This window comes from Salvelinus fontinalis, unplaced genomic scaffold (genome assembly GCF_029448725.1).
Source record: "Salvelinus fontinalis isolate EN_2023a unplaced genomic scaffold, ASM2944872v1 scaffold_0142, whole genome shotgun sequence".
In the NCBI taxonomy this organism is placed as follows: domain Eukaryota; kingdom Metazoa; phylum Chordata; class Actinopteri; order Salmoniformes; family Salmonidae; genus Salvelinus; species Salvelinus fontinalis.
This window is the reverse complement of record NW_026600351.1, coordinates 147,278-171,194: the sequence shown is the minus strand read 5'-3', so window position 1 is coordinate 171,194 and position 23,917 is coordinate 147,278. Positions and strand designations below refer to the sequence as shown.

Genomic DNA, 23,917 nt, shown 5'->3' with positions numbered 1-23,917 from the left:
ATCAGGAGACATCATCAGACTCTAGGAGGGGAGAGACACAGAGGAGGATCAATACCAGGAGACATCATCAGACTCTAGGAGGGGAGAGACACAGAGGAGGATCAGGAGACATCATCAGACTCTAGGAGGGGAGAGGCACAGAGGAGGATCAGGAGACATCATCAGACTCTAGGAGAGGAGAGACACAGAGGAGGATCAGGAGACATCATCAGACTCTAGGAGGGAGAGACACAGAGGAGGATCAGGAGACATCATCAGACTCTAGGAGGGGAGAGGCACAGAGGAGGATCAATACCAGGAGACATCATCAATCGATGCCTTCGTTTAAGGCAGGGTAAAAATCAGATTACAGGGTATGTTTTATAATTAGTCCACATGAAGGAGGTAGCCTACTGTAGAATACCATGCTGATAGTAATCTACCGCTGTCTCACGCTCAGGCCTCACACTGAAAAGAGAGAGGTGGAGGGCCACGGTGGACGCTCACTAAGGGGGCAAAGAGGACTAAGTCAGTAAGTCAAGTCTCTCACCCTTGCAGACAGGCTTGGTGCCGTTCCAGGTCTGGCCCCTGCAGTAGAGCAGTGAGTGTCCATAGAGCCTGTAGCCAGCATCACAGCTGAAGTGAACCCAGGACCCGTCCTCTGTCACACTGGTAACCCCCTGCAGGAGATCCCCTGGGCTGAGACACCCAGAGGCTGGAATACACACACAGGAGATTCAACACAGATTAGAAGAGAAAGAAAGAGAGAGAAATCCAGTTTTGATAAACTCCCATATCTACTGGGTGAAATACCACAGTGTGACATCACAGCAGCAAGATTTGTGACCTGTTGCCACAAGAAAAGGGCAACCAGTGAAGAACAAACAACATTGTAAATACAACCTATACTTATTTATTTTCCCTTTTGTACTTTAACTATTTGCACATCGCTACAACACTGTATATAAACATATGACATTTGAAATGTCTTTATTCTTTTGGAACTTTTGTGAGTGTAATATTTACTGTTCATTTTATGTTTATTTCACTTTTGTTCATCCATTTCACTTGCTTTGGCAATGCAAACACACATTTCCCATGCCGATAAAGCCCCTTAAATTGAATTGAGAGAGAGAGCGAAAGAGGGAGATTTAACAGTGCAACTCGTACATTTCCAGTGTGAAAACAATGTACTGAGCAAATGTCAAATTGGCTTTCTACCAAATTACTGTACAACAGACCACGTATTCACCCTGCACACCCTAATCGACAAACAAACAAACCAAAACAAAGGCAAAGTCTTCTCATGCTTTGTTGATTTCAAAAAAGCTTTTGACTCAATTTGGCATGAGGGTCTGCTATACAAATTGATGGAAAATGGTGTTGGGGGTAAAACATACGACATTACAAACAACAAGTGTGCATTTAAAATTGGCAAAAAACACGCCCATTTCTTTCCACAGGGCCAAGGGGTGAGACAGGGATACAGCTTAAGCCCCACCCTCTTCAACATATATATCAACAAATTGGCGAGGGCACTAGAACAGTCTGCAGTACCCGGCCTCACCCTACTAGAACAGTCTGCAACACCCGGCTTCACCCTACTAGAATCTGAGGTCAAATGTCTACCGTTTGCTGATGATCTGGTGCTTCTGTCACCAACCAAGGAGGGCCTACAGCAGCACCTAGATATTCTGCACAGGTTCTGTCAGACCTGGGCCCTGACAGTAAATCTCAGTAAGACAAGGAATGTGGTGTTCCAAAGAAGGTTTGGCTGTGAACAATCTGAGACAAGACAAGAATTGCCTTCTATGCCATCAAAAGGAACATAAAATTCGACATACCAATTAGGATCTGGCTAAAAATACTTGAATCAGTTATAGAATCCATTGCCCTTTATGGTTGTGAGGTCTGGGGTCCGCTCACCAACCAAGAATTTACAAAATGTGACAAACATCAAATTGAGACTGCATGCAGAATTCTGCTAAAATATCCTCTGTGTACAACCGTAAAACACCAAATAATGCATGCAGAGCAGAATTAGGCCGATACCCGCTAATTATCAAAATCCAGAAAAGAGATGTTAAATTCTACTACCACCTAAAAGGAAGCAAGTCACTAAACTTCCATAACAAAGCCATCACCTACAGAGAGATGAACCTGGAGAAGAGTCCCATAAGCAAGCTGGTCCTGGGGCTCTGTTCACAAACACAAACAGACCCCACAGAGCCCCAGGACAGCAACACAATTAGACCCAACCAAATCATGAGAAAACAAAAAGATAATTACTTGACACATTGGAAAGAATTCACAAAAAAAACAGAGCAAACTAGAATGCTATTTGGCCCTAAACAGAGAGTACACAGTGGCAGAATACCTGACCACTGTGACTGACCCAAACTTAAGGAAAGCTTTGACTACGTACAGACTCAGTGAGCATAACCTTGCTATTGAGAAATTGAGAGAGAGAGACGTGTAACTTGAAATAAATGTATCAAACTCAAGTCACTTACCAACACACACAGGAGGTTCCCTGGACCATTGTCCAGACACACAGCTGTTGGTTCTATATCCATGGATCTTATAGCCAGGGTTACAGGTGAACGCCACATACAGCCCGCTGTAGCGGAAGAATGTTCTACCGTTCTCCAGATGTCTGAAACTACTGCATTCCTCACCCAATGACCCTGGAGACAGAACAGAGATCAACATGAACACAGTCTGATGTCATGAGGAGTTCCCATTGATCTCAAAAGTCATTTTACCAACCTAACAGAAACAACAGATCCAATAGATGAAATCCAAACCAGCTGGTAGACAGACTGACCTGGAGGGAGGGTCCATAGCAGAGCGACTAGTGCAGAGAGAAGCCCTGTCAGAGGCCCCATGGTCTCTCCCTGCAGCAGACTGAGGTGCTCTACTCTTTCTCTCTCTCCCTTCCCTCTTCTCTCCCATCCTCCCTCTCTTTCTGTGTATCTGAGATTCTCTGGCACCGTGTAGTTCTGAGTGTGCGTGTTCGCGTGCATGTGTTGTCCTGTTTGTGTGTGTGATCCTGAACACCAGACCTGTGGAATGTCTCCTACCCTCCTGAGAGGCTGGTCCTGCCATTTGGCCTCCCTCCCTGCCTACCTGTCAGTCAGAAGTACGAGGTATGTTTAACAGTGCTCACACATTGCTTTGTAATTATGGGTCTTCCAATACACACCCACATCTACATGCATGCAGAAACATGTGCACAAACACACACACACCGAATACAAATGTGAACCAACCGAGTGAGGAAACGGTCAAGGAAACAGCCAGTACAAAGCATTTAAAGCTACACATCACATGATACAACATAACAGCAACCTTACTGGTTCACTAGTAGATACAGAATAAGGAAGTCTTAGACAAGGCAGCCTTGTCTGAGATAGAACAGCCAATAGGAGCAGGAGTCTATCACCTGTTTCTGTAGTGAGGCAGCTTGATGTACCAGTACACCCCCTGGACAGGACACTAGTCTATCTCCTGTTTCTGTAGAGACAGCTTGATGTACAGTACACTCCCTGGACAGGACACTAGTCTATCTCCTGTTTCTGTATGGTGAGGCAGCTTGATGTACCAGTACACCCCCTAGACAGGACACTAGTCTATCACCTGTTTCTGTAGAGGCAGCTGGATGTACAGTACACCCCCCGGACAGGACACTAGTCTATCTCCTGTTTCTGTAGAGACAGCTTGATGTACAGTACACCCTCTGGACAGGACACTAGTCTATCTCCTGTTTCTGTAGTGAGGCAGCTTGATGTACAGTACACCCTCTGGACAGGACACTAGTCTATCTCCTGTTTCTGTAGTGAGGCAGCTTGATGTACAGTACACCCTCTGGACAGGACACTAGTCTATCTCCTGTTTCTGTAGAGAGACAGCTTGATGTACCAGTACACCCCCCGGACAGGACACTAGTCTATCTCCTGTTTCTGTAGCGTGAGGCAGCTTGATGTACAGTACACCCTCTGGACAGGACACTAGTCTATCACCTGTTTCTGTAGAGACAGCTTGATGTACAGTACACCCTCTGGACAGGACACTAGTCTATCACCTGTTTCTGTAGTGAGACAGCTTGATGTACAGTACACCCTCTGGACAGGACACTAGTCTATCTCCTGTTTCTGTAGTGAGACAGCTGGATGTACAGTACACCCTCTGGACAGGACACTAGTCTATCACCTGTTTCTGTAGTGAGACAGCTTGATGTACAGTACACCCTCTGGACAGGACACTAGTCTATCTCCTGTTTCTGTAGTGAGACAGCTGGATGTACAGTACACCCTCTGGACAGGACACTAGTCTATCACCTGTTTCTGTAGTGAGACAGCTTGATGTACAGTACACCCTCTGGACAGGACACTAGTCTATCTCCTGTTTCTGTAGTGAGACAGCTGGATGTACAGTACACCCTCTGGACAGGACACTAGTCTATCTCCTGTTTCTGTAGTGAGACAGCTGGATGTACAGTACAGTACACAGCAGTACACAACCCCCCCCCAATGAATTAATAACCAGATCCTGTCCATGATTTTATTGACATGATATGCCAGGATCGATCATCAACTGTTTTTATTGAGAAATGGTAATATACTTTTATGTCAGCATCATGGACTGTCAGCTCTGGTGGACATTCCTGCAGTCAGCATGCCAATTACACGCTCCCACAAAACTTGTGACATCTGTGTTGTGTGACAAAACTGCACATTCTAAAGTGGCCTTTTATTGTCCCCCAGCACAAGGTGCACCTGTGTAATGTTCATGCTGTTTAATCAGCTTCTTGATATGCCACACCTATCAGGTGGATGGATTATCTTGGCAAAGGAGAAATGCTAACTAACAGGGATTTAAACAAGGATGTAAACAAATTTGTGCACAAAATTTTAGAGAAATAAGCTTGGAACATTTGTGGGATTGTTTATTTCAGCTTCATGAAACATGGGACCAACACTTTACATGCTGCGTTTATGAGGTTGGAATAATACTGTTCAATTTAGAAAACTACGATAATGACCTCTTAAGTGGAAGAGGTGTGTAAAAATACATGTCAGCCTGTTCTGGTGGGATGGTTTTGGCCTGCCTAGTGACATCACCAGGAGGTAAATGGGCTAATCGAACAATAAGAAAGACGTCGAAACCTCTCTGCCAATAACAGATCATTTGCAGTTTTCCAGACCACTCCCAGACAGTCAGATACATTCTTGCTTGAGAAAAGGCTCTTTGCTAAGAAGCTATTTCAGTTTCTTTTTGACCATTTTAATGAAAACAATCACAGTAAGGTACTTACCCAGAAATGATTTAATATCGAGATTTATTTCAAATAAAAACGTCTGCATTGGACCTTTAACCCTGAAGAGAGGATGTAGCAGTCTGGTCTCAGAGTTACAGCCCTGTCTCAGACCTAGAAAAGATGGGGCACAGTGCTGTTCGTCTGCAGAGCAGAGCTAGGACATGCCGCGGGGAGCTCTTGTCTGCTTTGTCTGTAGAAACCTCACGTGTGTTGGTCCGTCTCCATATATCAGTAGCTGGTGAGAGTAGTGTGTTCTCCTCTGAGACATGTTCTACACCACAGGGAGAAGGGAGACCACACCTCCTCGATCTACAAGATTCCTGACTCATGCAAGTGTAACGGATGTGAAATGGCTAGCTAGTTAGCGGGTACGCGCTAGTAGCGTTTCAATCAGTTACGTTACTTGCTCTGAAACCTAGATGTAGTGTTGCCCCTTGCTCTGCAAGGGCCGCGGCTTTTGTGGAGCGATGGGTAACGACGCTTCGTGGGTGACTGTTGTTAATGTGTGCAGAGGGTCCCTGGTTCGCGCCCGTGTCGGGGCGAGGGGACGGTTTAAAGTTATACTGTTACACAACTGCATGTGCTACACTGAGTGTATGGTTGACCACAAGACTGTTTAAGCCTGCAGAGCTAAAGCCAAGTGGAGCATGGCTCCCCTCAAGCCTGCTGCTGGTCTTTGTAGTTCTATCAGCATAGCTGCTGGTCTTTGTAGTTCTCTCAGCATAGCTGCTGGTCTTTGTAGTTTTCTCTCAGCATAGCTGCTGGTCGTTGTAGTTTTCTCTCAGCATAGCTGCTGGTCGTTGTAGTTCTCTCTCAGCATAGCTGCTGGTCTTTGTAGTTCTCTCTCAGCATAGCTGCTGGTCTTTGTAGTTCTCTCTCAGCATAGCTGCTGGTCTTTGTAGTTCTCTCTCAGCATAGCTGCTGGTCTTTGTAGTTCTCTCTCAGCATAGCTGCTGGTCTTTGTAGTGTTCTCTCAGCCTAGCTGCTGGTCTTTGTAGACCTCTCAGCCTAGCTGCTGGTCTTTGTAGACCTCTCAGCCTAGCTGCTGGTCTTTGTAGACCTCTCAGCATAGCTGCTGGTCTTTGTAGTTCTCTCTCAGCATAGCTGCTGGTCTTTGTAGTTCTCTCTCAGCATAGCTGCTGGTCTTTGTAGTTCTCTCTCAGCATAGCTGCTGGTCTTTGTAGTGTTCTCTCAGCCTAGCTGCTGGTCTTTGTAGACCTCTCAGCCTAGCTGCTGGTCTTTGTAGACCTCTCAGCCTAGCTGCTGGTCTTTGTAGACCTCTCAGCATAGCTGCTGGTCTTTGTAGACCTCTCAGCATAGCTGCTGGTCTTTGTAGTTCTCTCTCAGCATAGCTGCTGGTCTTTGTAGTTCTCTCTCAGCATAGCTGCTGGTCTTTGTAGTTCTCTCTCAGCATAGCTGCTGGTCTTTGTAGATCTCTCAGCATAGCTGCTGGTCTTTGTAGTTCTCTCTCAGCATAGCTGCTGGTCTTTGTAGTTCGCTCTCAGCATAGCTGCTGGTCTTTGTAGATCTCTCAGCATAGCTGCTGGTCTTTGTAGTTCTCTCTCAGCATAGCTGCTGGTCTTTGTAGTTCGCTCTCAGCCTAGCTGCTGGTCTTTGTAGTTCTCTCTCAGCCTAGCTGCTGGTCTTTGTAGTTCTCTCTCAGCATAGCTGCTGGTCTTTGTAGTTCGCTCTCAGCATAGCTGCTGGTCTTTGTAGTTCTATCAGCCTAGCTGCTGGTCTTTGTAGATCTCTCAGCCTAGCCGCTGGTCTGTGTAGCCACTGGTCTTTGTAGTTCTCTCAACCGGGCCGCTGGTCTTTGTAGTTCTCTCAGCCCTGCTGCCAGTGTTGGCTCACTGAGCTAAAGCCAAGTCATTGCCCGGGTAGCTAATGTAAGTCTTCAGGTCTACAACAAGATTTCTCTCAGCCCTGCTGTTGGTCTTTAACATCCAGTTTGTGCACCACCCTGAAGGCCTCTAGGAACTCGTTGAAGTCGATGCTGCCATCCTTGTTGAAGTCTATACTCTTAGCCAGTTCATCTATGGCCCGATCATCCACCTCCACACCCAGGTGAGCACTAAACAGACGCCAGGTCTGACGGAACTCCTCGATGGAGATCTGACCTGGATGGGGAGAGACAGTGAGAGAAACTAAGAAATACTAAAAGGTTTTCTGTCTAACAAGCTAATAGTTAAAGTAGCATGATGTGAACTAGCAGGCTTAGGAGCTGTAATAGCTAATGGTTAACGTAGCATGATGTGAACTAGCAGGCTTAGGAGCTGTACTAGATAATGGTTAACGTAGCATGATGTGAACTAGCAGGATTAGGAGCTGTAATAGCTCATGGTTAACGTAGCATGATGTGAACTAGCAGGCTTAGGAGCTGTAATAGCTCATGGTTAACGTAGCATGATGTGAACTAGCAGGCTTAGGAGCTGTAATAGCTAAAGGTTAACGTAGCATGATGTGAACTAGCAGGCTTAGGAGCTGTAATAGCTAATGGTTAACGTAGCATGATGTGAACTAGCAGGCTTAGGAGCTGTAATAGCTCATGGTTAACGTAGCATGATGTGAACTAGCAGGCTTAGGAGCTGTAATAGCTAATGGTTAACGTAGCATGATGTGAACTAGCAGGCTTAGGAGCTGTAATAGCTAATGGTTAATGTAGCATGATGTGAACTAGCAGGCTTAGGAGCTGTAATAGCTAATGGTTAACGTAGCATGATGTGAACGAGCAGGCTTAGGAGCTGTAATAAGCTAATGGTTAACGTAGCATGATGTGAACTAGCAGGCTTAGGAGCTGTAATAGCTAATGGTTAACGTAGCATGCTGTGAACTAGCAGGCTTAGGAGCTGTAATAGCTAATGGTTAACGTAGCATGATGTGAACTAGCAGGCTTAGGAGCTGTAATAGCTAATGGTTAACGTAGCATGATGTGAACTAGCAGGCTTAGGAGCTGTAATAGCTAATGGTTAACGCAGCATGATGTTAACTAGCAGGCTTAGGAGCTGTAATAGCTAATGGTTAACGTAGCATGATGTGAACTAGCAGGATTAGGAGCTGTAATAGCTCATGGTTAACGTAGCATGATGTGAACTAGCAGGCTTAGGAGCTGTAATAGCTAATGGTTAACGTAGCATGATGTGAACTAGCAGGCTTAGGAGCTGTACTAGATAATGGTTAACGTAGCATGATGTGAACTAGCAGGCTTAGGAGCTGTAATAGCTAATGGTTAACGTAGCATGATGTGAACTAGCAGGCTTAGGAGCTGTAATAGCTAATGGTTAACGTAGCATGATGTGAACTAGCAGGCTTAGGAGCTGTAATAGCTCATGGTTAACGTAGCATGATGTGAACTAGCAGGCTTAGGAGCTGTAATAGCTAAAGGTTAACGTAGCATGATGTGAACTAGCAGGCTTAGGAGCTGTAATAGCTAATGGTTAACGTAGCATGATGTGAACTAGCAGGCTTAGGAGCTGTAATAGCTCATGGTTAACGTAGCATGATGTGAACTAGCAGGCTTAGGAGCTGTAATTGTCATCATCAGAGTAACATGTACCAGAGTGGTCTTTGTCCATGATGTTGAAGATAATCTCAAGGTCTGTTCGATATCTGTAAAGAGTTTCAGCCAAGTTTGGAGTGACCTGAACAAAACACATAGAGAGAGTTTTTGTGAAAGGAGCAGCTTTATTCAACAGCTTTATTGATTGCCAAATAAAATCAATCAATTGATCGATCAGTCTCTTCCTGGTTCTGACCTGGGGTATGGGTTGTCCCGGGCCCATGTCCTCGAAGCAGGACTGGTAGTCGATGCTGCCATCTGGTGCCAGCCGTGCCAGGCGCGGGCGCAGAGTCCTCCAGGGCAGGTCCAGTCTCAGGACTGACTCCACCACCAGGGCCCACTCACTGACAGAGATACAGCCTGGAACAGACAGTCTAACTCACTGACAGAGATACAGCCTGGAACAGACAGTCTAACTCACTGACAGAGATACAGCCTGGAACAGACAGTCTAACTCACTGACAGAGATACAGCCTGGAACAGACAGTCTAACTCACTGACGGACAGAGATACAGCCTGGAACAGACAGTCTAACTCACTGACAGAGATACAGCCTGGAACAGACAGTCTAACTCACTGACAGAGATACAGCCTGGAACAGACAGTCTAACTCACTGACAGAGATACAGCCTGGAACAGACAGTCTAACTCACTGACAGAGATACAGCCTGGAACAGACAGTCTAACTCACTGACGGACAGAGATACAGCCTGGAAAAGACAGTCTACCTAACTGACAGAGGTATAGCCTGGAACAGACACAGCACAGAGTCACTAATTATACACAATGATGGGCGCGTTCCAGGTGGTATTTATGGAAGGTGGCTACACATCTCAGAACATGACTATGTCATAGGAGTTTGTGGTGTTCTTTAACAGCTGGCAGGCAGTGTGTGTGTGTTATTGCAAACATATCTTACCACTGTTACTTGTGTCATACTGCTGAAAGGCAGCCATGAGTTCTGAGCGGTGGGCAAACAGCTTCTCCTGTACAGCCCTTACAGCCGAACCCTCTGCCACATTCACCCTGCGGGCGGACGGACGGACGGACGGACACACACACACACACACACACACGATAATCAACTCATTGTCACGCTCTGTATGTAGAGACCAGTAGGAACCGTGATCCCCAGCCCCTACCTCCACCTCTGACCCAGCCCCTACCTCCACCTCTGACCCAGCCCCTACCTCCACCTCTGACCCAGCCCCTACCTCCACCTCTGACCCAGCCCCTACCTCCACCTCTGACCCAGCCCCTACCTCCACCTCCGACCCAGCCCCTACCTCCACCTCCAACCCAGCCCCTACCTCCACCTCCGACCCAGCCCCTACCTCTATAGAATAACTATCTTCAAAGTAATGACTCGGGACGTCGGGTTTGATATGAAAGCTTCTTTTAGTAATAATTCTTGATCACGTTACATTTAACAACTTTAGATTCTACAGAGCAATGCCAGTAAGATGCTAGCGCAAAGGAGCCAAAAAAATCACCTGTTAATTGCACTTAACTAGCGCGTTCACTCTCTACTTCCTGTCGCAAGGCATTCTGGAACTTGCAGTCAAAAGCGTAATTCAATACTAACCAATACAATTACATATGTAAATAACTGTAAAGAAATATCTTTAGATACAGCTCAATGAATTAACTTAAACATTAACTCTGTAACACATTAAAGTTACAACAACCTCCAACCCAGCCCCTACCTCCACCTCCACCTCCACCCCAAACTCCTTCCCAGTCCCTACATCCACATCCACCCCCAGCCCCTACCTCCACCTCCAACCCCAACCTCCACGTCCACCCCCTACCTCCACCTCCAACCGAGCCCCTACCTCCACCTTCACCCCAGCCCCTACCTCCACCTCCAACCCAGCCCCTACCTCCACCCCAGCCCCTACCTCCATCTCCACCTCCAACCCGGCCCCTACCTCCACCTCCACCCCAGCCCCTACCTCCACCTCCACCCCAGCCCCTACCTCCACCTCCACCCCAGCCCCTACCTCCACCTCCACCCCAGCCCCTACCTCCACCTCCACCCCAGCCCCTACCTCCACCTCCACCTCAGCCCCTACCTCTACCCCGGCCCCTACCTCCACCTCAGCCCCTACCTCCACCCCAGCCCCTACCTCCACCCCAGCCCCTACCTCCACCTCCACCCCAGCCCCTACCTCCACCCCAGCCCCTACCTCCACCTCCACCCCAGCCCCTACCTCCACCTCCACCCCAGCCCCTACCTCTGAGTCAGGGTGAGTTTCCTGGTGTTCCTGCTGACCTGGTACTGGAAGAAGCGAGGGACCAGCTCTCTGCCCAGCTTAATGTAGGCTCCACGGTTACTACCCTCCTCATAGTAGTTAGACGCAGAGAAAATGGTGATCACCTGAAAGAACAAAATACACTTAGATCTTATAGAGCCAGGTGGTCTACTAGCTATGGGGGGTGGACCCAGACACATTAACTATCATATATCTTATAGAGCTAGTCCTGCTGTCTACTAGCCATGGTGGGGGGTGGACCCAGACACATTAACTATCATATATCTTATAGAGCTAGTCCTGTTGTCTATTAGCCATGGTGGGGGGTGGACCCAGACACATTAACTATCATATATCTTATAGAGCTAGTCCTGTTGTCTACTAGCCATGGTGGGGGGGGGGGGGCTCCTACACATATTAACTATCATATATCTTATAGAGCTAGTCCTGTTGTCTACTAGCCATGGTGGGGGGGGGGCTCCTACACATATTAACTATCATATATCTTATAGAGCTAGTCCTGTTGTCTACTAGCCATGGGGGGGGGGGGGGGGCTCCTACACATATTAACTATCATATATCTTATAGAACTAGTCCTGCTGTCTACTAGCCATGAGGGGGGGGGGATGGGGGGGGGGGTCCTACACATATTAACAATCATATATCTTATAGAGCTAGTCCTGTTGTCTACTAGCCATGGTGGGGGGGGGGGGGGGGGGTCCTACATATTAACTATCATATATCTTATAGAACTAGTCCTGTTGTCTACTAGCCATGAGGGGGGGGGGGGGGTCCTACATATTAACTATCATATATCTTATAGAGCTAGTCCTGTTGTCTACTAGCCATGGTGGGGGGGGGGGGGGGGGGGGGGGGGGGGTCCTACATATTAACTATCATATATCTTATAGAACTAGTCCTGTTGTCTACTAGCCATGGTGGGGGGGGGGGGGGGGGGGGGGGGTCCTACATATTAACTATCATATATCTTATAGAGCTAGTCCTGTTCAATGGAGATTAGAAGCAGGCCTAACAGATCACCTGTCCGTCGTGGCAGAGTTCGTAGCCCTCCTGTTTACACTCATGTGATCTGATCAGCAGAGTCATGCCGTGTCTCTCCAGCAGGCGTCTGGTCACGTCTGGCCCGAAGTAACTGCCTCCTCCCCTGAAGGTGTTGGGACTGCAGCCTGGCTGGCTCTTCGGGTCGCTCCACAGCAAATCTACTACCTTCAACATGAGACACAGTCAGAATGGTCACTACTACCGGAATGCAGGATTTGTGAATAGGAAAACTTCCTGTTAGACAATGTTTCAACTATATATCAACTTTACTAGGAAGAAAAAAGAGCAGGAAGCCAAATTCTGCAAGTCTAATCTTCTTGATCCACCGAACCAACCACCACGGTTTGGCCTCCAACCTGTAGGTGGCGCTCTGCTCTCACCTGTTTCCACTCCAACTCCTCCCTGGGTGGCTGACGGACGGGGAGGGCGGTGAAGGAGTCCAGGAAGGGCACCTAACAATAATAATATTATTAATATTGTTATTATTATTGGTTATTATTATTATCATTAGGAAGAACACCTGGAGGTTGTTGGTGGGGCTCAGCATGCTGGGAGAAAGGCAGCGGCGGGACGACCCCCGGGGGGAGCACAGCGAAGATGAGGAGGAAGAGGAGGAGCTGCCCTGTCTGGTGAGGTGACGTCTCTTCTTGGGGGTGTTGCCATGGTCCTGACCCCTGCTCCTACACTGGGGGCTGTCTGGCTGGCCCCTGCTCCTACACCGGGGACTCTCTGGCTGGCCCCTGCTCCTACACCGGGGACTCTCTGGCTGGCCCCTGCTCCTACACCGGGGACTCTCTGGCTGGCCCCTGCTCCTACACCGGGGGCTCTCTGGTTGGCCCTGAGTAGAGTAGAGAATCTTTATTATCCCTGGGGGTAAACTTTACAGCTGATAGTCAATAAAATACACATATACAAAATAAAACAACACAATGTAATACTGAACATCCTACTGTGTCAGGACCTGACCTGTCTACTGATCCTAGTCATCCTACTGTATCAGGAACTGACCTGACTACTGCTCCTAGTCATCCTACTGTATCAGGACCTGACCTGTCTACTGCTCCTATTCACCCTACTGTATCAGGACCTGACCTGTCTACTGCTCCTAGTCACCTCCATCCTACTGTATCAGGACCTGACCTGTCTACTGCTCCTAGTCACCTCCATCCTACTGTATCAGGACCTGACCTGTCTACTGCTCCTAGTCATCCTACTGTATCAGGACCTGACCTGTCTACTGCTCCTAGTAGCCTCCATCCTACTGTATCAGGACCTGACCTGTCTACTGCTCCTAGTCACCTCCATCCTACTGTATCAGGACCTGACCTGACTACTGCTCCTAGTCACCTCCGTCCTACTGTATCAGGACCTGACCTGTCTACTGCTCCTAGTCACCTCCATCCTACTGTATCAGGACCTGACCTGTCTACTGCTCCTATTCATCCTACTGTATCAGGACCTGACCTGTCTACTGCTCCTAGTCATCCTACTGTATCAGGACCTGACATGTCTACTGCTCCTAGTCACCTCCATCCTACTGTATCAGGGCCTGACCTGTCTACTGCTCCTAGTCATCCTACTGTATAAGGACCTGACCTGTCTACTGCTCCTAGTCACCTCCATCCTACTGTATCAGGACCTGACCTGTCTACTGCTCCTATTCATCCTACTGTATCAGGACCTGACCTGTCTACTGCTCCTAGTCACCTCCATCCTACTGTATCAGGAACTGACCTGTCTACTGCTCCTAGTCATCCTACTGTATCAGTGACTGACCCGTCTACTGCTCCTAGTCACCTCCATTCTACTGTATCAGGACATGACCTGTCTACTGCTCCTAGTCACCTCCATTCTACTGTATCAGGACATGACCTGTCTACTGCTCCTAGTCACCTCAATCCTACTGTATCAGGACCTGACCTGTCTACTGCTCCTAGTCATCCTACTGTATCAGTGACTGACCTGTCTACTGCTCCTAGTCACTTCCATCCTACTGTATCAGGACCTGACCTGTCTACTGCTCCTAGTCACCTCCATCCTACTGTATCAGGACCTGACCTGTCTACTGCTCCTAGTCACCTCCTTCCTATTGTATCAGGACCTGACCTGTCTACTGCTCCTAGTCACCTCCATCCTACTGTATCAGGACCTGACCTGTCTACTGCTCCTAGTCACCTCCATCCTACTGTATCAGGAACTGACCTAACTACTGCTCCTAGTCATCCTACTGTATCAGGTACTGACCTGTCTACTGCTCCTAGTCACCTCCATCCTACTGTATCAGGAACTGACCTGACTACTGCTCCTAGTCATCCTACTGTATCAGGACCTGACCTGTCTACTGCTCCTATTCATCCTACTGTATCAGGACCTGACCTGTCTACTGCTCCTAGTCATCCTACTGTATAAGGACCTGACCTGTCTACTGCTCCTAGTCACCTCCATCCTACTGTATCAGGACCTGACCTGTCTACTGCTCCTAGTCACCTCCATCCTACTGTATCAGGACCTGACCTGTCTACTGCTCCTAGTCACCTCCATCCTACTGTATCAGGAACTGACCTGACTACTGCTCCTAGTCACCTCCATCCTACTGTATCAGGACCTGACCTGTCTACTGCTCCTAGTCATCCTACTGTATCAAGACCTGACCTGTCTACTGCTCCTAGTCACCTCCATCCTACTGTATCAGGACCTGACCTGTCTACTGCTCCTAGTCACCTCCATCCTACTGTATCAGGACCTGACCTGTGTACTGCTCCTAGTCATCCTACTGTATCAGAACATGACCTGTCTACTGCTCCTAGTCACCTCCACCCTACTGTGTCAGGACCTGACCTGTCTACTGCTCCTAGTCACCTCCATCCTACTGTATCAGGACCTGACCTGACTACTGCTTCTAGTCATCCTACTGTATCAGGAACTGACCTGACTACTGCTCCTAGTCATCCTACTGTATCAGGAACTGACCTGACTACTGCTCCTAGTCATCCTACTGTATCAGGACCTGACCTGTCTACTGCTCCTAGTCATCCTACTGTATCAGGACCTGACCTGTCTACTGCTCCTAGTCACCTTCATCCTACTGTATCAGGACCTGACCTGTCTACTGCTCCTAGTCACCTCCATCCTACTGTATAAGGACCTGACCTGTCTACTGCTCCTAGTCACCACCATCCTACTGTATCAGGACCTGACCTGTCTACTGCTCCTATTCATCCTACTGTATCAGGACCTGACATGTCTACTGCTCCTAGTCTCCTCCATCCTACTGTATCAGTACCTGACCTGTCTACTTCTCCTAGTCACCTCCATCCTACTGTATCAGGACCTGACCTGTCTACTGCTCCTAGTCATCCTACTGTATCAGTACCTGACCTGTCTACTGCTCCTAGTCACCTCCATCCTACTGTATCAGGACCTGACCTGTCTACTGCTCCTAGTCATCCTACTGTATCAGGACCTGACCTGTCTACTGCTCCTAGTCATCCTACTGTATCAGGACCTGACCTGTCTACTGCTCCTATTCATCCTACTGTATCAGGACCTGACCTGTCTACTGCTCCTAGTCACCTCCATCCTACTGTATCAGGACCTGACCTGTCTACTGCTCCTAGTCACCTCCATCCTACTGTATCAGGACCTGACCTGTCTACTGCTCCTAGTCATCCTACTGTATCAGGACCTGACCTGTCTACTGCTCCTATTCATCCTACTGTATCAGGACCTGACCTGTCTACTGCTCCTAGTCACCTCCATCCTACTGTATCAGGAACTGACCTGTCTACTGCTCCTAGTCATTCTACTGTATCAGGACCTGACCTGTCTACTGCTCCTAGTCACCTCCATCCTACTGTATCAGGAACTGACCTGTCTACTGCTCCTAGTCACCCTACTGTATCAGGACCTGACCTGTCTACTGCTCCTAGTCACCCAACTGTATCAGGGCCTGACCTGTCTACTGCTCCTAGTCACCTCCATCCTACTGTATCAGGACCTGACCTGTCTACTGCTCCTAGTCATCCTACTGTATCAGGACCTGACCTGTCTACTGCTCCTAGTCACCCTACTGTATCAGGACCTGACCTGTCTACTGCTCCTAGTCACCTCCATCCTACTGTATCAGGAACTGACCTGACTACTGCTCCTAGTCATCCTACTGTATCAGGACCTGACATGTCTACTGCTCCTAGTCACCTCCATCCTACTGTATCAGGACCTGACCTGTCTACTGCTCCTAGTCACCTCCATCCTACTGTATCAGGACCTGACCTGTCTACTGCTCCTAGTCACCTCCATTCTACTGTATCAGGACCTGACCTGTCTACTGCTCCTAGTCATCCTACTGTATCAGGACCTGACCTGTCTACTGCTCCTAGTCACCTCCATCCTACTGTATCAGGACCTGACCTGTCTACTGCTCCTAGTCATCCTACTGTATCAGGACCTGACCTGTCTACTGCTCCTAGTCACCTCCATCCTACTGTATCAGGAACTGACCTGTCTACTGCTCCTAGTCATCCTAATATATCAGTACCTGACCTGTCTACTGCTCCTAGTCACCTCCATCCTACTGTATCAGGAACTGACCTGACTACTGATCCTAGTCACCTCCATCCTACTGTATCAGGACCTGACCTGTCTACTGCTCCTATTCATCCTACTGTATCAGGACCTGACCTGTCTACTGCTCCTAGTCACCTCCATCCTACTGTATCAGGACCTGACCTGTCTACTGCTCCTATTCATCCTACTGTATCAGGACATGACCTGTCTACTGCTCCTAGTCATCCTACTGTATCAGGACCTGACCTGTCTACTGCTCCTAGTCACCTCCATCCTACTGTATCAGGACCTGACCTGTCTACTGCTCCTATTCATCCTACTGTATCAGGACCTGACCTGTCTACTGCTCCTAGTCACCTCAATCCTACTGTATCAGGACCTGACCTGTCTACTGCTCCTAGTCACCTCCATCCTACTGTATCAGGACCTGACCTGTCTACTGCTCCTAGTCATCCTACTGTATCAGGACCTGACCTGTCTACTGCTCCTAGCCACCTCCATCCTACTGTATCAGGACCTGACCTGTCTACTGCTCCTAGTCATCCTACTGTATCAGGACCTGACCTGTCTACTGCTCCTAGTCACCTCCATCCTACTGTATCAGGACCTGACCTGACTACTGCTCCTAGTCATCCTACTGTATCAGGACCTGACCTGTCTACTGCTCCTAGTCATCCTACTGTATCAGGACCTGACCTGTCTACTGCTCCTAGTCACCTCCATCCTACTGTATCAGGACCTGACCTGTCTACTGCTCCTAGTCATCCTACTGTATCAGGACCTGACCTGTCTACTGCTCCTAGTCACCTCCATCCTACTGTATCAGGACCTGACCTGTCTACTGCTCCAATTCATCCTACTGTATCAGGACATGACCTGTCTACTGCTCCTAGTCATCCTACTGTATCAGGACATGACCTGTCTACTGCTCCTAGTCACCTCCATCCTACTGTATCAGGACATGACCTGTCTACTGCTCCTAGTCATCCTACTGTATCAGGAACTGACCTGTCTACTGCTCCTAGTCATCCTACTGTATCAGGACCTGACCTGTCTACTGCTCCTATTCATCCTACTGTATCAGGAACTGACCTGTCTACTGCTCCTAGTCACCTCCATCCTACTGTATCAGGACCTGACGTGTCTACTGCTCCTAGTCATCCTACTGTATCAGGAATTGACCTGTCTACTGCTCCTAGTCATCCTACTATATCATGAACTGACCTGTCTACTGCTCCTATTCATCCTACTGTATCAGGAACTGACCTGACTACTGCTCCTAGTCACCACCATCCTACTGTATCAGGAACTGACCTGTCTACTGTTCCTAGTCATCATACTGTATCAGGAACTGACCTGTCTACTGCTCCTATTCATCCTACTGTATCAGGAACTGACCTGTCTACTGCTCCTATTCATCCTACTGTATCAGGAACTGACCTGTCTACTGCTCCTAGTCACCTCCATCCTACTGTATCAGGAACTGACCTGTCTACTGCTCCTAGTCATCCTACTGTATCAGGAACTGACCTGTCTACTGCTCCTAGTCACCACCATCCTACTGTATCAGGAACTGACCTGTCTACTGCTCCTATTCATCCTACTGTATCAGGAACTGACCTGTCTACTGTTCCTAGTCATCCTACTGTATCAGGAACTGACCTGTCTACTGCTCCTAGTCACCTCCATCCTACTGTATCAGGACCTGACCTGTCTACTGCTCCTAGTCATCCTACTGTATCAGGACCTGGCCTGTCTACTGCTCCTAGTCATCCTACTGTATCAGGAACTGACCTGTCTACTGCTCCTAGTCACCACCATCCTACTGTATCAGGAACTGACCTGTCTACTGCTCCTATTCATCCTACTGTATCAGGAACTGACCTGTCTACTGCTCCTAGTCATCCTACTGTATCAGGAACTGACCTGTCTACTGCTCCTAGTCACCTCCATCCTACTGTATCAGGACCTGACCTGTCTACTGCTCCTAGTCATCCTACTGTATCAGGACCTGGCCTGTCTACTGCTCCTAGTCATCCTACTGTATCAGGAACTGACCTGTCTACTGCTCCTAGTCATCCTACTGTATCAGGACCTGGCCTGTCTACTGCTCCTATTCATCCTACTGTATCAGGACCTGACCTGTCTACTGCTCCTAGTCATCCTACTGTATCAGTACCTGACCTGTCTACTGCTCCTAGTCATCCTACTGTATCAGGACCTGACCTGTCTACTGCTCCTAGTCATCCTACTGTATCAGGAACTGACCTGTCTACTGCTCCTATTCATCCTACTGTATCAGGACCTGACCTGTCTACTGCTCCTAGTCATCCTACTGTATCAGGACCTGACCTGTCTACTGCTCCTAGTCATTCTACTGTATCAGGAACTGACCTGTCTACTGCTCCTAGTCATCCTACTGTATCAGGACCTGACCTGTCTACTGCTCCTAGTCATTCTACTGTATCAGGAACTGACCTGTCTACTGCTCCTAGTCATCCCACTGTATCAGGACCTGACCTGTCTACTGCTCCTAGTCATTCTACTGTATCAGGAACTGACCTGTCTACTGCTCCTAGTCATCCTACTGTATCAGGACCTGACCTGTCTACTGCTCCTAGTCATTCTACTGTATCAGGAACTGACCTGTCTACTGCTCCTAATCATCCTACTGTATCAGGACCTGACCTGTCTACTGCTCCTAGTCATCCTACTGTATCAGGAACTGACCTGTCTACTGCTCCTAGTCATCCTACTGTATCAGGACCTGACCTGTCTACTGCTCCTAGTCATTCTACTGTATCAGGAACTGACCTGTCTACTGCTCCTAGTCATCCTACTGTATCAGGACCTGACCTGTCTACTGCTCCTAGTCACCTCCATCCTACTGTATCAGGACCTGACCTGTCTACTGCTCCAATTCATCCTACTGTATCAGGACATGACCTGTCTACTGCTCCTAGTCATCCTACTGTATCAGGACATGACCTGTCTACTGCTCCTAGTCACCTCCATCCTACTGTATCAGGACATGACCTGTCTACTGCTCCTAGTCATCCTACTGTATCAGGAACTGACCTGTCTACTGCTCCTAGTCATCCTACTGTATCAGGACCTGACCTGTCTACTGCTCCTATTCATCCTACTGTATCAGGAACTGACCTGTCTACTGCTCCTAGTCACCTCCATCCTACTGTATCAGGACCTGACCTGTCTACTGCTCCTAGTCATCCTACTGTATCAGGAATTGACCTGTCTACTGCTCCTAGTCATCCTACTGTATCAGGAACTGACCTGTCTACTGCTCCTATTCATCCTACTGTATCAGGAACTGACCTGACTACTGCTCCTAGTCACCACCATCCTACTGTATCAGGAACTGACCTGTCTACTGCTCCTAGTCATCATACTGTATCAGGAACTGACCTGTCTACTGCTCCTATTCATCCTACTGTATCAGGAACTGACCTGTCCACTGCTCCTATTCATCCTACTGTATCAGGAACTGACCTGTCTACTGCTCCTAGTCACCTCCATCCTACTGTATCAGGAACTGACCTGTCTACTGCTCCTAGTCATCCTACTGTATCAGGAACTGACCTGTCTACTGCTCCTAGTCACCACCATCCTACTGTATCAGGAACTGACCTGTCTACTGCTCCTATTCATCCTACTGTATCAGGAACTGACCTGTCTACTGCTCCTAGTCATCCTACTGTATCAGGAACTGACCTGTCTACTGCTCCTAGTCACCTCCATCCTACTGTATCAGGACCTGACCTGTCTACTGCTCCTAGTCATCCTACTGTATCAGGACCTGGCCTGTCTACTGCTCCTAGTCATCCTACTGTATCAGGAACTGACCTGTCTACTGCTCCTATTCATCCTACTGTATCAGGACCTGACCTGTCTACTGCTCCTAGTCATCCTACTGTATCAGGACCTGACCTGTCTACTGCTCCTAGTCATTCTACTGTATCAGGAACTGACCTGTCTACTGCTCCTAGTCATCCTACTGTATCAGGACCTGACCTGTCTACTGCTCCTAGTCATTCTACTGTATCAGGAACTGACCTGTCTACTGCTCCTAGTCATCCCACTGTATCAGGACCTGACCTGTCTACTGCTCCTAGTCATTCTACTGTATCAGGAACTGACCTGTCTACTGCTCCTAGTCATCCTACTGTATCAGGACCTGACCTGTCTACTGCTCCTAGTCATCCTACTGTATCAGGAACTGACCTGTCTACTGCTCCTATTCATCCTACTGTATCAGGACCTGACCTGTCTACTGCTCCTAGTCATCCTACTGTATCAGGACCTGACCTGTCTACTGCTCGTAGTCATTCTACTGTATCAGGAACTGACCTGTCTACTGCTCCTAGTCATCCTACTGTATCAGGACCTGACCTGTCTACTGCTCCTAGTCATTCTACTGTATCAGGAACTGACCTGTCTACTGCTCCTAGTCATCCCACTGTATCAGGACCTGACCTGTCTACTGCTCCTAGTCATTCTACTGTATCAGGAACTGACCTGTCTACTGCTCCTAGTCATCCTACTGTATCAGGACCTGACCTGTCTACTGCTCCTAGTCATTCTACTGTATCAGGAACTGACCTGTCTACTGCTCCTAATCATCCTACTGTATCAGGACCTGACCTGTCTACTGCTCCTAGTCATCCTACTGTATCAGGAACTGACCTGTCTACTGCTCCTAGTCATCCTACTGTATCAGGACCTGACCTGTCTACTGCTCCTAGTCATTCTACTGTATCAGGAACTGACCTGTCTACTGCTCCTAGTCATCCTACTGTATCAGGACCTGACCTGTCTACTGCTCCTAGTCACCTCCATCCTACTGTATCAGGACCTGACCTGTCTACTGCTCCAATTCATCCTACTGTATCAGGACATGACCTGTCTACTGCTCCTAGTCATCCTACTGTATCAGGACATGACCTGTCTACTGCTCCTAGTCACCTCCATCCTACTGTATCAGGACAAGACCTGTCTACTGCTCCTAGTCATCCTACTGTATCAGGAACTGACCTGTCTACTGCTCCTAGTCATCCTACTGTATCAGGACCTGACCTGTCTACTGCTCCTATTCATCCTACTGTATCAGGAACTGACCTGTCTACTGCTCCTAGTCACCTCCATCCTACTGTATCAGGACCTGACCTGTCTACTGCTCCTAGTCATCCTACTGTATCAGGAATTGACCTGTCTACTGCTCCTAGTCATCCTACTGTATCAGGAACTGACCTGTCTACTGCTCCTATTCATCCTACTGTATCAGGAACTGACCTGACTACTGCTCCTAGTCACCACCATCCTACTGTATCAGGAACTGACCTGTCTACTGCTCCTAGTCATCATACTGTATCAGGAACTGACCTGTCTACTGCTCCTATTCATCCTACTGTATCAGGAACTGACCTGTCTACTGCTCCTATTCATCCTACTGTATCAGGAACTGACCTGTCTACTGCTCCTAGTCACCTCCATCCTACTGTATCAGGAACTGACCTGTCTACTGCTCCTAGTCATCCTACTGTATCAGGAACTGACCTGTCTACTGCTCCTAGTCACCACCATCCTACTGTATCAGGAACTGACCTGTCTACTGCTCCTATTCATCCTACTGTATCAGGAACTGACCTGTCTACTGCTCCTAGTCATCCTACTGTATCAGGAACTGACCTGTCTACTGCTCCTAGTCACCTCCATCCTACTGTATCAGGACCTGACCTGTCTACTGCTCCTAGTCATCCTACTGTATCAGGACCTGGCCTGTCTACTGCTCCTAGTCATCCTACTGTATCAGGAACTGACCTGTCTACTGCTCCTATTCATCCTACTGTATCAGGACCTGACCTGTCTACTGCTCCTAGTCATCCTACTGTATCAGGACCTGACCTGTCTACTGCTCCTAGTCATTCTACTGTATCAGGAACTGACCTGTCTACTGCTCCTAGTCATCCTACTGTATCAGGACCTGACCTGTCTACTGCTCCTAGTCATTCTACTGTATCAGGAACTGACCTGTCTACTGCTCCTAGTCATCCCACTGTATCAGGACCTGACCTGTCTACTGCTCCTAGTCATTCTACTGTATCAGGAACTGACCTGTCTACTGCTCCTAGTCATCCTACTGTATCAGGACCTGACCTGTCTACTGCTCCTAGTCATTCTACTGTATCAGGAACTGACCTGTCTACTGCTCCTAATCATCCTACTGTATCAGGACCTGACCTGTCTACTGCTCCTAGTCATCCTACTGTATCAGGACCTGACCTGTCTACTGCTCCTAGTCATCCTACTGTATCAGGACCTGACCTGTCTACTGCTCCTAGTCATTCTACTGTATCAGGAACTGACCTGTCTACTGCTCCTAGTCATCCTACTGTATCAGGACCTGACCTGTCTACTGCTCCTAGTCACCTCCATCCTACTGTATCAGGACCTGACCTGTCTACTGCTCCAATTCATCCTACTGTATCAGGACATGACCTGTCTACTGCTCCTAGTCATCCTACTGTATCAGGACATGACCTGTCTACTGCTCCTAGTCACCTCCATCCTACTGTATCAGGACATGACCTGTCTACTGCTCCTAGTCATCCTACTGTATCAGGAACTGACCTGTCTACTGCTCCTAGTCATCCTACTGTATCAGGACCTGACCTGTCTACTGCTCCTATTCATCCTACTGTATCAGGAACTGACCTGTCTACTGCTCCTAGTCACCTCCATCCTACTGTATCAGGACCTGACCTGTCTACTGCTCCTAGTCATCCTACTGTATCAGGAATTGACCTGTCTACTGCTCCTAGTCATCCTACTGTATCAGGAACTGACCTGTCTACTGCTCCTATTCACCCTACTGTATCAGGAACTGACCTGACTACTGCTCCTAGTCACCACCATCCTACTGTATCAGGAACTGACCTGTCTACTGCTCCTAGTCATCATACTGAATCAGGAACTGACCTGTCTACTGCTCCTATTCATCCTACTGTATCAGGAACTGACCTGTCTACTGCTCCTATTCATCCTACTGTATCAGGAACTGACCTGTCTATTGCTCCTAGTCACCTCCATCCTACTGTATCAGGAACTGACCTGTCTACTGCTCCTAGTCATCCTACTGTATCAGGAACTGACCTGTCT

The 23,917-nt window shown here is 48.2% G+C and overlaps 1 protein-coding gene across 3 annotated transcripts in view; it reads right to left on the bottom strand.

Annotated features, from left to right (window-relative positions):
- Positions 1-4,910: 4,910 nt before the first annotated feature.
- The window catches only part of LOC129843471 (serine/threonine-protein phosphatase with EF-hands 1-like), a 58,457-nt gene continuing 39,450 nt past the window's right edge, over positions 4,911-23,917 (bottom strand). For all 3 annotated transcript variants that reach the window (XM_055912205.1, XM_055912204.1, XM_055912206.1), the window contains 8 exons: positions 12,696-13,013; positions 12,556-12,627; positions 12,155-12,340; positions 11,096-11,238; positions 9,778-9,884; positions 9,055-9,218; positions 8,856-8,940; positions 4,911-7,419 (listed from right to left, as the gene is read on the bottom strand). In XM_055912205.1, the coding sequence (XP_055768180.1) occupies positions 7,220-7,419; positions 8,856-8,940; positions 9,055-9,218; positions 9,778-9,884; positions 11,096-11,238; positions 12,155-12,340; positions 12,556-12,627; positions 12,696-13,013 (1,275 nt within the window). In that variant the 3' untranslated portion in view covers positions 4,911-7,219. The remainder of the gene's footprint in view (positions 7,420-8,855; positions 8,941-9,054; positions 9,219-9,777; positions 9,885-11,095; positions 11,239-12,154; positions 12,341-12,555; positions 12,628-12,695; positions 13,014-23,917) is intronic.